Below are 16,508 nucleotides of genomic sequence, written 5' to 3' on the forward strand. Positions count from 1 at the left end.
GGGCCTGTAGAGGCTTCCTGTGTCCTGTAGTCTTTCTGTTGCAAAGCACTCGGTACTTGCCAGTGGAATGGAGCTCGTATATTGATCTCGGAAGCATGAAGGGCTCTGTGGGCCATGATGGAATTTTACTTTGACAAGAAAGAAAGACAAACTCTCTCTCAGTCTCACCCCCCTGTCTTGACTCTGTGCCGACTTGACACTTTGCAAAACAAATCCAAGCGCTTTTTTTTGTTCAAATAAGTTTTATTCAATTTTCAACATTTACATGAGTGGAGGGAGTGGTACATGGTATCACGAATATAGCACACAGACGTGATGCATCATACATGTCTAGCAGGCAGTCCTATATTTTCCATTAGCATTTTGTCTGGTTAAGTATAGGTAAGCAGATTTTTGTGATCATTAAAAAAAATATATAAAATGCTGTTTCCTACTGCTGATTTTTAACAGCTCCTCGGAGCTCTTCACAAACTGGAGCACAGCCTCGGTAAGAAACATGCTTATAGAAATGGACATATATGAGCGAGGCAAAAGTTTTCTTTTGCGCGCTCTGTCATTTTATTCCTGATGTGTGTGGCCAGCTAAGTATCTCGCTGGTCTAGAGGAGAGTGACCATGAGCCACCCACCCCACTAATAAAGGATACTTTTAGAGTGGGTGAGTAATTGTATCTTTAAGATTACGCCTCCATACACCCAATGTTCATAAGTGCTCCCTAGAATAGGGTTGAGCCCACCCGACCTTTAGCAGTTGGGGTGAACCGGATGATAAAGCATGTCACTCAGGGCTTTAAGTGGGCTGGGTCTCACCGGGTCTGAACACCGGCAGTTTTTTTTAAAGGGGCCTTGAAACAGGTCTCTATCGGGCTCTGTTTTGTGCCCTGGCACAAGAGGTCCGTTTTTTTGGGGACTGCAGGCACATGGATGTGCGCTGCTCAGACTGCTCACTTCTCACTAGTAGAGAAGTTACATCATGCCGTCATACCAAGTGAGCGTTGTAGGGGAAGTGAAATCCTTTAAAGAGAGTCCTTTTCTCTCTGGATTTCCCTTCTCTTTTTGAAACTCGGGAGCAGCAACATTGTCGTGGTGTCACCAGGACTTTAAGCGGAAGCTTTTTCAATATTATATACAACAAGCCATAGTTGCTGCTTAATTTATCTTATGCAACTAACAACCATTGACAAAGCCAATAGTCCTTCCTTGTTGTAGGGATGATGTTACTTGTATCGTATATCTGGATGCAATGACAGAGACAGTAAAATACGTGCAAAGCACAGATTTTTAGCGAATTTATTTTTAAGCCACACCCTTAATTACATTGGCCACATCACTTTAAGAGACCCCCCCAGTTTTTTCATCCCACTTAAAGCCCTGATGTCACTATAAGAATGAGTGAGGGTTGTATAAAGAAAAGAGTTCCTCTCCCTTCCCATCCAAAATAGTGGATGTGCTGCCACCTGGTGTACAGACGATTCCCCATCTTTCGCTGTTTCCAAAGGAGCCATCTTGGTTCCAGAGGAATAGAAAATTGAAAAAGCCAACAGATCTTTTATAGGCAAAACCTATTGACTTTGACCATGCTTGTTAGGTCAAGCCTCTGGCAGAGCTTTAGGTTTGTCTCCAGACTATTGTTTTTTCAAAAAATGTATAAAAATGCTATTGGTCAGAGGGCTTCATCTATTGGTCAGATAAATTGTCATTCCTATCTTGCTTCTGCCCCTCACAGCTTACAGCATGGTGCAATGGATGAGTGCTACTTTGCCTATTGTCTCCTTTCACTTTGAATGACTGAACAAGGTCCCTGTGCATTGTGCACATCCACCTAGTAGTATTCTCTTTTTGTTTAGTAATCAGTTTGGTTCAAAGAGTTTTATTGTATTTATCTTTATATCCAATTCAAATGCCAGCTATTCATTTTGTCTGCACTCGGAGTGCCCAGTTAGATGCTGATTTATTTTCTACCTCCCAGTTAAAGTTGTGTAAGTGTTTAAGTGACATTGTAGCTGGCTGCGTTTGGAGTTCTTTGTGATGATTAATTCTTGTCTCCTTAAATGAAACAAATGTAATGCATGGCTCAATTGTAAGGCTTGTCATTTAAATACGAAAATCACCAACCGCACAGTCACGTAGAATGATTGTTAATTGAATTGTTTTAATGCAAGCATATGGCAGCCACATTTAGGTGTCTGCTTGTTTTCTCGATAGATACATATTTATTTTTGTGGGATATGTTTATGGTAAAAATTAAAAAAGAGAAATAGTTATGCAGCCAGATCTTTAAGGACAGGCCTATTAGCTTTGCTAATGCTTGTTAGGTTTTGTTTCGCCCAGCTCTGGCATTCCTGTACCACATCCCAAGGATAAGTGACCAGGGTTAGGTATGTGGAATTGTTAGACATTAAATTAGTTGTGCTGCAGAGCTTTGGAATCATGATGCGTTAGGAATGGAATGTAGCAGCTGCATCTCCATATGGCATCTGTAGATCTGTGTGTCTGTCTACCCCCCTCCAGCCCCCCGCACCATCCCACGTTTGCCATTGCACAGCATTGCAGCACTTCCATGACTACTGTAACAAACAGCATTTGAAAGTGCTGTTCTATCCCTCATGGCCCATAACCGATATTCATTGCATAAAACTCATTCTCTGCTGTGTATAAACAAGCACAGGCTAACGAATACACTCAAAAGTCCAGCACGGATACATAATTTAAAATGTTAACCTGCTTACAAAATACCAAACCATGTTTATTCCTTTTAAAGCAGACGATCAAGTCAAATTTAGTATAATTTTTCTAGCCCTGGGTTTTTATTGAAAGACATAATGTAAGTTGTAGACTTTCCGGTTGAGCCAGTCAGACTAATGCACTTCATCAAAGTGATTTGTGAAACAAAAGCCCAGGACTGGGTCCATGGAGTCTGACGCATGAAGAGGCATTTGGCAGCTCGGACGCTTGTTATTCCTGGAGAAGTGCAGGCACTGGACTGCAGTGCTGTGTATGTACTGTTATGTGAAGGAGGGGATGGACAGGCAGAGTGCCCCATGTTGTTACATATTGGTGATCACTCCACCAGGGTAAGGACTGAGTGAGCATAGGAACTGAAATCTTCTATCAAGAAGTGGAAGGTATGTCTTCAAAGAGGTGCCACGGATTGAATGGGCATTGACTTTCTCCATCTCGAGCATGATTTCCTCTTCTGAGGGGTTAAATAATGAGTCCGCATGAAGCCTTAATTGCCCCACCTCAAGTGGCTCTATTCACATGTATTATTAGTAAGAGTAAAGGTCAGCTCTGCCAAGGCCCAGCAAGAGGGTGGAATGCCACTGCGACTCCAGATAAAGCCTTCCAGCCCCATCTGTTTTGTCAGTGTCTTCCCTGTTCTAGCATATTTTGCTGTAGATACACATGCGCTGCATACTCCTGCCACCTAGTGTTGAGCCTGGACATGTGCATGGTGTTTTTTCTTCATAGCAGTCTTTCGAGTTTCAAGATATATAGTGAATCCTCCTTTTGCTGGCAATGCGCGTGGGAACCGACTCCATGTTGGATTGTTTTTTACTTCCATCATGTGCAGCCATGCACTGCTGGGGCTGTGAGTTTGCATGTTTCTTTGCTTCTCTTTGGGCCCAGCTGGTGTATTCCCTGGTGACATTAGTCTGTAGACCTATCTGCATCGACTCCACGCACCTCGGGATTTGGGGTCCCACCAGAGCCTTGGGCCCTTGTCCCCAACAACAGTAGTCTTCTTTTATCAATAGAGAATATACACAGAGTGATGGAACGGACACCCTTTCAGAACTGTCCTCAGTGTCATCTGAAGGTCCCCTTGACTACCCCCACAAGGTGTGTAACCTTTGTCTCCAGACTATGATGACCCCGCGTGGGAGGCCTGCCTGAGGATGCATTGATACCAGCAGGAGAGGCAGGGCACACAACAAGGTGCAGAGGCAGTCTTCCAGCAACACTCCTGACATGTCCGGGGAACAGTATGTTCGAGGCATATGGGCTGCAGATGGTACATTATGAATAGATCGCCATCTGGTGTTGGGCTCGGATGATTGCACTTTGTTTTTCTCTTGGAGAGTCTTTTGTATCTTGGTGACTCCTCCCTTGGTTGGTAGTGCGCATGGGCATCGGCTCCATCCTTAGATTGTTTTTTTCCGCCATCGGGTTCGGATGAGGATCGAGACGCTCCAGATCAACTTCAGGAAAAAGTGATTTATCGGCGCGTATTCCCTTTCCAATTCGACGGTATTGTTATCGAACGCGTTTCATTTCCATTCCGGCGCGTTGCGAATTCAACATCGAAGAAAAAACTTTGATCTACGTCGACGAACAGGAGGCCTTTCTCGACGCAGTCAAGCCCGGAGTCCATGGAAAGGACTCCATTCAAAAAATGTCCAGCGTGTGGTGCTAAGTTCCCACACAAGGACCTACACGAGGTGTGCAACCTCTGTCTATCGCCTGAACATGAATCCAGGGACTGCGAAGCCTGCGCAGCATTCTCCTCCAAGCTAACGATTAGAAATCGTCGGGCTAGAAGACACGAGGTTTCCAGAATGCAGTCGGAGGCGATCCCGGAGCTGTTCGGAGACGAGCAACTTGAGGAAGAAGAGGATCATGAGGATCAGTCGGGGTCGGAAGGGGACCAGTCGGATGTCGAAGAACTCGACGTGCAACAAACCGTGAGTGACGACGTCCCCTTACCGAAAAACCGACCCCGTGTGGTAACGACCCCGCCTTCGAGCCCGGTCAAACCGCAGAAAAAAGTTTCCGACGCCCCGCCCTCGGGCCCGGCAACGAAACCGAAACTGAAACCGAAACACTCGGCCTCCCACCATGTCGGATCCAAAAAAAGGTCGACATCGACTTCGACGCCGAAGCTTCATACAAGGGAAAGCTCGGCATCGAAACATTCCATGTCGAAACAGAAACATGATTCGTCGTCCAAGACTCACTCGATACCCAGGAAGTCGGAATCGAGTAGACACTCGGTGCCGAAAACACCGAACACTGACGATCGAAAACATAAGCACCTTTCGGAACCAGGGCCTTCGGTACCGATTCAGGAGCAACAGACAGATCCCAAACAAAAGATTTTGTTTATCGATCCGCAAACTGGCAAAGTAGTGACGAAGAAGAGAAAGAATGAACAGACAGAAGATAAATCTCTTCCTTCAAAAAAGAGAACACTGGGGACAAATACAACTCCTCCTGCTTCTCCTCGACCTAAAGTCACACCCTCTTCTCCTATTCCTCACACTATGCCAAATATTCCTACACCTTCCACACCAAGACCATCTACACCTCAGTCTGATGTAGACAGTGATCTAGGGGAGGGAGAACCTCAAGGGGATGATGAAACCATCCCAGATGAGGATGACCCATGGGAAAATTATGACGTAGGGTCAGATGAGGACAACGACCCAGAGTTATATCCCTCAAAGCCTTCACCACCTGATGATAACACAGGGTTTGTACAGCTCATTAATAGGGCAGCAAAATATCATAAAGTAGATATACATACAGAACCTCAAATAGAGGATTTCCTGTTAGAGACGCTACCTAATGCACAAAGAACATCAGGTACTCTTCCTATGTTGAAGGGTCTTCTCAGTCACACAGAAGAAATATTCAAAGACCCAGTGAGGGCTAGGGTGTTAAACCCAAGAATTGATAAAAAATATAAGGCGGCTCCAAAGGATCCAATATTTATCAAAGGGCATGTACCTCTGGACTCGCTTGTAGTTTCAAACGCTCGTAAAAGAGCAAACTCATTATCTACAGGAGAGGCTCCTCCACCTGATAAAGAGTCAAAATTAATAGATGCATCAGGCAAGAGAGTAGCATCACAAGCGGCAAATAGCTGGCGTATAGCCAATACACAGGCACTACTTGCACGTTATGACAGGGCACATTATGATGAATTAGAAAAACTCATCACACATCTCCCCAAAGAGCATCAGAAAAAGGCAGATCAGTTAATACAGGAAGGTAAAATTATAACTAATACTTCCATTAAGTGCGCCCTAGACGCAGCAGACACTGCAGCAAGATCCATCAACACCAGTGTCATGTTAAGGAGACATGCATGGCTTAGAATCTCAGGATTCAAACAGGAAGTACAAACGTCCTTATTGAACCAACCATTTGATCAAAAGACACTTTTTTGGTTCAAGCACAGATGAGACCTTAGAAAAAATGAAAAAAGATACAGAAACGGCGAAGTCAATGGGAGCATTGCAACAGCCAACACAAAGAGGTTCCTTTCATAGATCCACCTATAGAGGGGGCTCAAAAATACAGGAACAAATCAGCAATCCACCTCTTTCACACCTACATCACCCAAAGGCAATTCAAGAGGAAATTACAGGGGTAACAACAACAAAGGTAGAGGCCGCGGAAATAATAACAACCGCAACGCCTCAACCCCAAAACAGTGACTTCATAGAACTCCCCCCAGACCACATAACACCGGTCGGGGGACGTCTATCACAGTTCCTACCTGTCTGGGAAAACATCACATCAGACAAGTGGGTGAGACAGATTATCCAACATGGTTATTGCCTGGAACTCACAGCTACCCCACCAAACATCCCCCCCAAACAGCGTCCAATGAGTCAAGATCATCTGACATTGTTAAAAGAAGAAGTACTAGCACTTCTACAAAAGCATGCAATAGAGAAGGTCCCAAAAAATCAACAAGGGACAGGAGTATACTCTCTATACTTCCTAATCCCCAAAAAAGACGGGTCCCTGAGACCAATATTGGACCTCAGACCTCTCAATGCTTACATAAATTCGGAAAATTTCCACATGGTCACGCTCCAACAGGTACTCCCTTTACTGAAGAAAGGGGACTTTCTTTCTACACTGGATCTAAAAGACGCTTACTTTCATATCCCAATTCACAAAGCCCACAGAAAATACCTAAGGTTTGTAGTGGAAGGACAACACTATCAGTTCAAAGTCCTTCCGTTCGGGGTCACAACGGCACCAAGAGTGTTCACAAAATGCCTAGCTGTGGTGGCAGCACACCTAAGAAGACAACAAATACATGTCTTCCCCTACTTGGACGATTGGCTAATAAAGGCCAAGTCACAAGAAGAATGTCTTCACAACACACAGAAGACAATTCAATTGCTGCACCACCTAGGGTTTACGGTGAACTACAAAAAATCACACCTGCAACCAAACCAGATTCAGCAATACCTGGGGGCTACTATAGACACAGAAAAGGCAATAGCATACCCCAACCCAATCAGGATACAGACAATGGTCGGGTTAATACAAAGATTTCAACCACAACACTCACTACCAGCACGAGTGTTTATGCAACTGTTAGGCATGATGTCCTCCTGCATACTGCTAATACCACATGCCAGGCTACAAATGCGTCCACTACAGGAGTGTCTAGCGACACAGTGGAATCAGGCTCAAGGTCAGATTACAGATCTGGTGTTGGTAAACGACCGGACGTATCGCTCTCTGAAGTGGTGGAACACAGAAAACATTTCCAAGGGACGGTAGTTCCTAGAACCAATTCCACAAGTGATAATAACAGCGGACGCATCGTTCTCCGGATGGGGAGCGCATATGGACAAATACACAGTGCAGGGGAAGTGGAGTGTGCAGCAAAAGAAACTGCACATCAACTACCTGGAACTATTAGCAGTATTTCTAGCACTTAAGGCTTTCCAAATGCAAATAACAAGCAAGGCAGTCCTGATCAGAACAGACAACATGACTGCAATGTATTATATTCAAAAACAGGGGGGACACACTCTCTCCAACTATCCAAACTAGCACAGGACATTTGGAGATGGGCCATTCCTCAAAAGATTTATCTGTTAGCAGAACACCTACCAGGAGTTCAAAATCAGATAGCAGACATCCTAAGCAGACAGTCAGAACAAGTACACGAATGGGAGCTGCACGACCAAATACTGCAGCCATTCTTCCAGAGATGGGGGCAACCAGAGATAGATCTGTTTGCCAATCATCAGAACGCAAAATGCAAAAACTTCGCATCCAGGTACCCACACCAACGGTCCCAGGGCAATGCACTATGGATAAATTGGTCCAACAAATTTGCTTACGCTTTCCCTCCTCTCCCACTAATTCTGTTACTGGTTCGGAAACTGCAGCAACACTCAATGACAATGATACTAGTGGCACCCACGTGGGCAAGACAGCCGTGGTTCACCACGCTACTACAACTCTCACAGGTGCCACATCAAAAACTAAGATTACCCATGCATCTTACACAGAACCATGGAGAAATAATGCACCCAGATCCCAAACAACTGAACCTAGCGATCTGGCTCCTGAGGTCATAGAGTTTGGATATTTAGATTTACCACCAGAATGTATGGAAATCATTAAACAAGCAAGACGTCCTACCACCAGAGCATGCTATGCAGCAAAATGGAAGAGGTTTGCTATACACTGTAACAGTAAGCACATCAACCCTCTGGACGCATCCACTAAACAAATCATTTGCTATTTACTACACTTGCAGCAATGTAACTTAGCATATACCTCTATCAGAGTTCATCTCGCAGCCATAGCGGCGTACCTACAAAACAGGCAACATCTTTCCCTGTTTAAAGTACCAGCAATTAAAGCTTTCATGGAGGGACTCGGAAGAGTCATTCCACCAAGACGACCACCTTCCCCAGTCTGGAATCTCAACATAGTACTTACCAGACTAATGGGGCCACCCTTTGAACCTATGCATAGGTGTGAAATACAATTCCTCACATGGAAGGTGGCCTTCCTCATAGCTATCACCTCACTTAGAAGAGTAAGTGAGTTGCAGGCTTTTACGATTCAAGAACCATTCATGTAGTTACACCAAAATAAAGTGGTTCTTAGAACAAACCCAAAATTCTTACCAAAGGTAATTTCGGCATTCCACATCAATCAGTCAGTGGAATTACCGGTTTTCTTTCCAAAACCACAAACAGTAGCGGAAAGAGCCCTACATACATTGGATGTTAGAAGGGCAATATTGTACTATATAGAAAGAACACAAACTTTCAGAAAGACAAAACAGCTATTTGTTGCGTTTTCTCCTACACATAAAGGCAATCCCATCTCTAAAGCGGGCATTGCCAGATGGATTGTAAAATGCATTCAAATATGCTACTTAAAAGCAAAGAGAACATTAACTGTTCCTCCTAGAGCTCACTCTACACGTAAACTAGGAGCATCTGTGGCATTTTTGGGAAACATTCCACTAGATGACATATGCAAAGCAGCTACCTGGGTTACACCGCACACCTTCACAAAACACTATTGTGTAGATGTGCACACAACACAACAAGCTAGAGTGGGACAAGCGGTATTAAAAACTTTATTTCAGACAGTTGCAACAGACACGGGCAGCCACCGCTAGGGAGAGAACTGCTGTATAGTCTATTCATAATGTACCATCTGCAGCCCATATGCTTTGAACGGAATATGCTACTTACCAGTATGCATCTGTTCTTGGCATAGAGGGCTGCAGAGTGGTACATGCCCTCCCAGCCTCCCCGGAAACCTGTGTCTGTTCCAACATTATCTTATTTAGATACACTTACATGGGCATTCTTATCTGTATTCTATCATACTACTCCATGGCAAAACAATCTAAGGATGGAGCCGATGCCCATGCGCACTACCAACCAAGGGAGGAGTCACCAAGATACAAAAGACTCTCCAAGAGAAAAACAAAGTGCAATCATCCGAGCCCAACACCAGATGGCGATCTATTCATAATGTACCACTCTGCAGCCCTCTATGCCAAGAACAGATGCATACTGGTAAGTAGCGTATTCCTTCCCCGGTCTCAAGGAAGGTGAAGCGGCCGGGCCCTCTGGGATGCTGCACCATTATTCGCTGTGGATGGACTGATACCGCGTCTTCCGAATCATGCACAAAGTGCAACCTGAATTGAGACGTCTTGTTTATAGCTGTTTCACTCATCATAGTGAACATGCTATTTGTTGTATGGACCTGGTGGTGGACACGTTTTTTCTAATCTGTGATTCTTGCAGCATTAATTTGAGCCTTCACGGACGTTCCACGAATTGACTGACTTTTTTAATAGCTTATTACCGCCCGGATGAAGCCCTATTCAGGGTGAAACGCGTTGGCTGCATCTGCTTTGTGTCACCCATCTGTGGTTGAAGAACTATTAAAAGAAGCATTAACTTCATTGAAGAGTCTGGAAAGATTTGGTTTTCCAGCATTTGTGCCATTGATGTTCATGTTGCCTCTCTGTGCATCTTTTCTGTATTTCAATTGTGGGGTTCGTTGAGAGTGGACCTAGGAGGTGGGCAACAGTGACTCTTAGTATCTACACTCAGTGTGCGGAGCAGTAGTGCGGCATTTATTATCCCTTGCTGCCATTTCGATTTTCTCCGGGATTCTGCTCCACCAGCCATCACCTAGTCCTGCTCTGACTCTGAGCCTGAGGTACTCCAGGCTTTTGGCAACTCCACTCCTAAGAAATCCTGAATGAAGAGCTGGGCAAAGAACTTTAGTATGGCTGAAACCCAGTCATATACCAGTCCTCGCAAAGGGGGCCTAATCACATCAGAGCACTGCCCTCATGGGGTTGAGCATCCAGCCTGTCGACAAAGACTCATTCCTCTGGGGTCCCATTGCCTTCAGGCACTTGTCGGCATCCACTGAAAACCTTGGAGAAGACACTACCTCTGTCCACGTGCCTACCTCGATGAGCCTGCAAGCACTTTAGAGGCCTGTGCCGAAGCCAGCCTCTGCTTTAAAGCCCACATCATCACCAAAAAGTTAATCCGCGTACAAAAGCACCGCCTTCACATCCGCAGACACAATCTCATCCGAGACCTGCATTGGCACCCAAGACATTCGTTCCTAAGACGCTCTTGGTGCGTGGCTCTCACAATTTGGAGCAACTTATTCTCCGGCTTCAGGAGGAATTGGACAAAAGCATCTTTGTTTATCCTAACACCTGCAAGATTTCCACAAGACTGCCTCCAGTACTGGTAGAGATTTTGCCTCGCATGTGAAAACCTACCTTCAAGGAGGAAGTTGCCTTGGAACGTCCCCCAGTCCCAAAACGCAAGTAGCGGAAGGACAGAGGCCCTAGCCTCCTCCACCACCCCTTCTCTGCCACCACAAACTTCACCACAGCCATATTCACCTGAGACTTTCCCTCGCTCCTCATACAGACCGAGTATCTCCCAGGTGACCCCAATGATGCACCATTTGATCTGGTGCCCACTGGTGACCGATAGACCGCTATGATGTTGGTCTCCCAGGAGATCCAGAAATGGATCATTACCCAGCGAGGTTCCCCTCCAAACACTAGCATATAGCATTAGGCCCTCCAAAGGGCGGCCGCTTTCCACAAGGTTGATATGCACGTTCTCGATAGGGATGATGGTCTCCTTGTAGTAACCTCATATAAATTGGAGCGGAATGTGCAGCTCCTGTCTATGCACAAGGGAATGTTGAGGACGACCACAGACACATTCAAAGAACTCGTCCAGTCCAGGGTGGTCACACCTAGAGAAGACAAAAATATAAACCCTCCCATCCATACATCAGAGGTCAAGTTGTTCCAGATTCTTGGTTAGTCCGCACTGAGAGCAAACATGTTAACTCTCGACACGAGCAATGCTCCCTTGCCCGATAAAGAGAGTAAAACAACTTGATGCTGCAGGTAAAAGGGTGGCGCTCGGAGACACAAACCATTTGAGTATCGCCAACTTAGTCGGCCTACTCTCCAGATACCACAGAACACACTTTGATGAGCTTAGCGATCTCCTGAAACATGAGTCTATCGACTTTAAAGCAGGGGGTTAGTGGCAGAGGGTAGAACAATCTCAAACACCACCCTCAGATGTGCGCTAGATGCTGCGAATAGCCCTGCTCGGTGCGTCAGTACTTGATTCAGTGCCACACCTGGCTCCATGTTTCAGGCTTTAAGCTAAAAGTTCAGCAGCATTTGCTCAACCTGCCCTTAGTTTGGGAGCAACATTTCGGGCCCCAGGTTTAACCAAATGCTTGAGAAAACTTTAAAAAAGACACTGCCCCCCAACCAAGACCATGAGTGCCTGCCAAACTTCCAAACCTAGAGGTTTCTTTCAGAGGCATCAATACAGGGGAAACTCTAAGCCATCTCTACCAAACCTACCTCCTCCTATCAGAGACAACAGCAGCAGGCTTACTAGTACAGGGGGCGTAACACGGGCCTTAACACCAGAGATGTGGGAAAGAGGGCTCTTGCAAAGGAACCCCTGCCATTAAAAAATCCATCTCCACACCCCTTGCCCCCAATCATTCACCTGTCTGAGGGAGACTACAGTATTTCCTTCCACACTGTCAGAAAATCACATCCGATAATTGGGTCTTAGCAGTGGCTTGCCACATTTACTACATAGAACTTCACACAGCTCTTCTCAACATCCCACCCCACAAACGCAGCCTCAGCAGAGAGCATCTCAACTGCCTGGAAGAAGAGGCCCAAGCACTGCTATAGTGGGGTAGGAGTACTGGCTATAGAACCAGTACTCCTACCCCACCCCCACCAACTGGGCAAAGGGGATTTCTGTCTCCACTTCCTTATCCCGAAGAAGAATGGCTCCCTCAGGGCAAATCTTGGCCCTCCGGCTACTCAACAGGTACATCCTGTCCAAACATTTCCATATGATAACATTAAAGGATGTCATCCCTCTGCTGCAGCAAGGGGACATCATGACAGCGTTAGACCTCAAGGATGCCTACTTCTGATCCATCCTGCCCACTGACGCTACCTGCAATGCGTGAGAAGTGGCTGTCATTACCAGCTCTAATGATTACCATTCGGTGTCACCACCGCCCCTCAGGTCTTTGCAAAATGCCTGGCAGTGGTCACTGCACATTTAAGAATGGGAGGCATCCATTTCTTCCCCTACCGGGACAAATGGCTGATTAAGCACACAAGCAAGAACCAATGAATATCACACACCCAGGCTACAATGTCCCTCCTCCACAGCCTTGGGTTCTCCATCAATGCCAACAAGTCCCCTCCAAAGACATCCCTTCCTGGAGTTCACACTAAATTCAGTCATGGGCAAAGCCTATCCCAGCCAGCAAAGAGTCCTAGTCCCTTCAAAATCTGTTTTTCTGTTCTTGATGTATCGGAAATTCACCAGTTACTGGTGAAAAGTAGGTCTCCTAAGAAAAGGTAGAAGGATTCCTGTTTGTCAGATCAGTTTGTCAAAATATTTACGTAGTTGGTTCTCTCCCCAGTCATTACTAAATCAGTCATAGCACAAGTAGGCGTCTTTCAGAATAATGTTACATTTACAGTAGAAAATGTAGGCAGTGTAGCAAAAGTGGCTTTGAAAGTCCTTTAGCAATTGCTTCTGTAATATGTCTCGTTCACAATGGTGGACCTTAATTTCTAAGGTTTAGTCTTGGTAATGTAGTTGTAACAAAAAGCAGATTTATTTATGTGCAACTCAGTAAATTTGCTGTGGTTTTGGATGGACTGAATATTACAGTAGATATTTAATGTATTCTGATTTTTTTTTACCTTTTTTTCCTTTAAAGGACAGTCTTGGAGGTAACAGTAAAACTGCAATGGTTGCCACTGTTAGCCCCGCTGCTGATAACTATGATGAGACACTGTCCACGCTCCGGTATGCTGACCGAGCCAAGAGCATAGTCAACCACGCTGTTGTCAACGAAGATCCCAACGCGCGAATCATACGCGAGCTTCGGGAGGAGGTTGATAAACTCAGGGAACAACTCACCAAAGCAGAGGTATTGTGGTGTGAAACAAAGGTTTTTGTCCTACAGGTGCAGTAACACTTTCTTCAGCAAACCCACTATAGCCCACTGTAGCGGGCCATACCGGCCACTGAAGGCCTCCTTGGCGAGAGCCTTTAACAAGGGAGCGGGACTTTAATGGCCATTATAGCCCAACTACGGAGGACTCTAAGGCTATTAGAACATTCCCCCCCTAGAGGGCAGAATGTTCAAATAAATAAACCGAAGGCCGCACTGAGTCCGAGGGGATTGAAAAACCTTTGGGCTTCGTGAGGCATTTGGGCACAGCAAAAGGTGTGAACAAACATTGGAATGTTGGAGCTCCGGGCTTCTATCGGCCGTTAGAAGCCCGTAGCACTCTATTGTTTTTAATGGAGTTCCCAACATTCCAATGTTTTATTATGCGTTATCCAGGTGCTTCGAGCCCGAGAATTGTTGGCCCCAGGCTTAATTCACAAGCAATTAATCCAACGGGCATTTTGGTCCTGAATAAAATGAGACAGTTTAACAAAATTGATGACACCTAAAAGTAATTTCAGTTGCACTGTGCTCTATATATAAGAAAAAATAAAAGAATTCACTTGTGTGTGGATGAAAGTGATGAGGTCCCCTTTACAGAAGTAAATGCCTAACTATTCTGTTCTTTGAATGCAAGGAAGGGCGCAAAACACTTGCACCTTTTTTACCATGATCATATGAATCTGAAGCTAAGAAGCGTAAACTTCTCTTATGTCTGATTTGCACCACTCTGTTGAAACTGTTTTATTTTTCCTGTTTAATCAAACTTTGTAGCTTCATGATTTAAGAACACACTTGTTTACTTGGGCAGGGTTACATTAATCTGTCTTCCATTGTTGCATAGTTATTTGTTTTTAATTGTGGTAATGGGATTTCTTTTCGTATCTTTGCAGTCCATGAAGGCACCAGAACTAAACGAACGGTTGCACGAGTCCGAAAAACTTATACAAGAGATGACTGTGACCTGGGAAGAGAAGTTGCGGAAAACTGAGGAGATTGCACAGGTTTGTTCAACTTTGTTTTTATGTAGTCAGGAATGCACCGTACAGAAAGGGCATTAAACAATACACAGAAGGTTGGAGAGACATGGATTAGTATAAGAGCCTTATGTCTCGTTAGTTAATGCATTGTACTGGTCAAACAGTACCATGTTGCAGAATTCGTCCCTAGCTCCTGTACAAAGCAGTGTTAAGGAGGTAGCGCTTACAATGCATCATCGCGATTCACATCAATACCTTGTGACTGAAACAGTGTTAAAATGGAGTCTTTCGAAAATCCGTTAGTATTTTTTACTTTGTTGAATTTTTGGTGTGTGCTTGTACCTTCAGTTCAAGAATTTCTGCGTTATACAGTATTTTACAGAAATGTTATAAAAGTTATTCCATTGGTCTGCTAGTGCATCTGTAAGGAGCAGGCTTTTGAGGTTCATAAGATTTATTGCAATGGTAGCGACGCAGCAGCACATCCTGGCTTTTTTTATCCAGAATTCCTGATCAAAACATCTGGGCCACCATGAGGATATTGGTGCCAGAATTTAGATTGAAAGATGGAGACACACGTCAAGGGAACTAAACTCGGTTGTACGTGGTATGTCCAAGCGTTGTTGACTGGTTCCTTTTCAAACATACCTTTCTGTAGGTTGGTTCATTTGTACATGTTTCATTCCAAGCACCAAACTTCATTAATAATTGGGGCACTTCTTTTGCCCCAAATCAGTGGCGACAGCTTTTTTTTAAAAAGCACGTGCTTGGGGAGAAAGGTTCGAAAGGCCGACCACAGCATGAGAAACTTTGGAAATTGCATTACGTTGCAGGAGGATGCAGAATGAATGAATAAATAATTCTTGATGATTGTATAAAAAACAGAGGATAAAAACACATGAGTCTAAGGGAATAGAAGCAAATACACTTTTTAAAAAAAGCTGTCATCACTGATTTTGGGGCAAAAGAAGAGCCCCAATTATTGATGAAGTTTGGTTCAACATGTGCTGTTTGGGCTTGGCACGTCAATAGTGAGCACGCTACCATGAAGATACTGTTTGATCAATTTGGACTTGAAGTTTGACAAAAAAAAGGAGTGCAACCCGTTTAAATAATGAACTCATTCCAAGCACCAGACATTTAGGCGCATTGGCCCACGAACAAAATGAAATATTCTTGAGTAACAAATCTTCAGGCAAATCTCTGGTTGGGAGAAATGGAGTGCAACAATTTTCCAGCTTGACTCAAAGTGTCCTTGAGGGTCTTTTTAAAAGTAAGGTCCAGGGGGGTCGTGCATGTAACTGCTAGAGGGTCAGTCCGTTTGAAACATCGCATGTATCTGCCTGTGGGTGGGGCCAGCGCAGCAGTCTTAAAATGAAGACCGACCTTCAAGGGTGAGGGGGCACACAGGTGACTCTCCATGGCAGCTCTCCAGAATCCTCGGACCAGGCATGCTAACAAGTAGTTTTTTGTATGACCTAGCGGATGTGTCCTTCCCTTTCAACTCAAAGGGCTCGTGGACAGCTGCTGTACACTTCTCTGGGCTTCGAAGTACTTGGACATCTGCGGGAGGTTGGCTTCATTACTTTAACATGAAAGCAGAACATCTTGTTGGCCTTAGGGGCTGGGTGAGGGCGTGCACCCTGTCCACCCTGCAGGATTTGTGGCAAGCGAGAAGTTACTCAGCTGACCTGGTGGCTGACAGTGCCACTAGGAACGGTACCTAG

The 16,508-nt window shown here is 45.0% G+C and overlaps 1 protein-coding gene across 2 annotated transcripts in view; it reads left to right on the top strand.

Moving 5' to 3' along the window:
* The window catches only part of KIF13B (kinesin family member 13B), a 698,786-nt gene that overhangs the window by 306,990 nt on the left and 375,288 nt on the right, over positions 1-16,508 (top strand). For both annotated transcript variants that reach the window (XM_086927999.1, XM_086928000.1), the window contains 2 exons: positions 13,565-13,777; positions 14,695-14,805. In XM_086927999.1, the coding sequence (XP_086784125.1) occupies positions 13,565-13,777; positions 14,695-14,805 (324 nt within the window). The remainder of the gene's footprint in view (positions 1-13,564; positions 13,778-14,694; positions 14,806-16,508) is intronic.

The sequence above is a fragment of the Lissotriton vulgaris genome, chromosome 6, assembly GCF_964263255.1.
Source record: "Lissotriton vulgaris chromosome 6, aLisVul1.2, whole genome shotgun sequence".
Lineage (NCBI taxonomy): Eukaryota > Metazoa > Chordata > Amphibia > Caudata > Salamandridae > Lissotriton > Lissotriton vulgaris.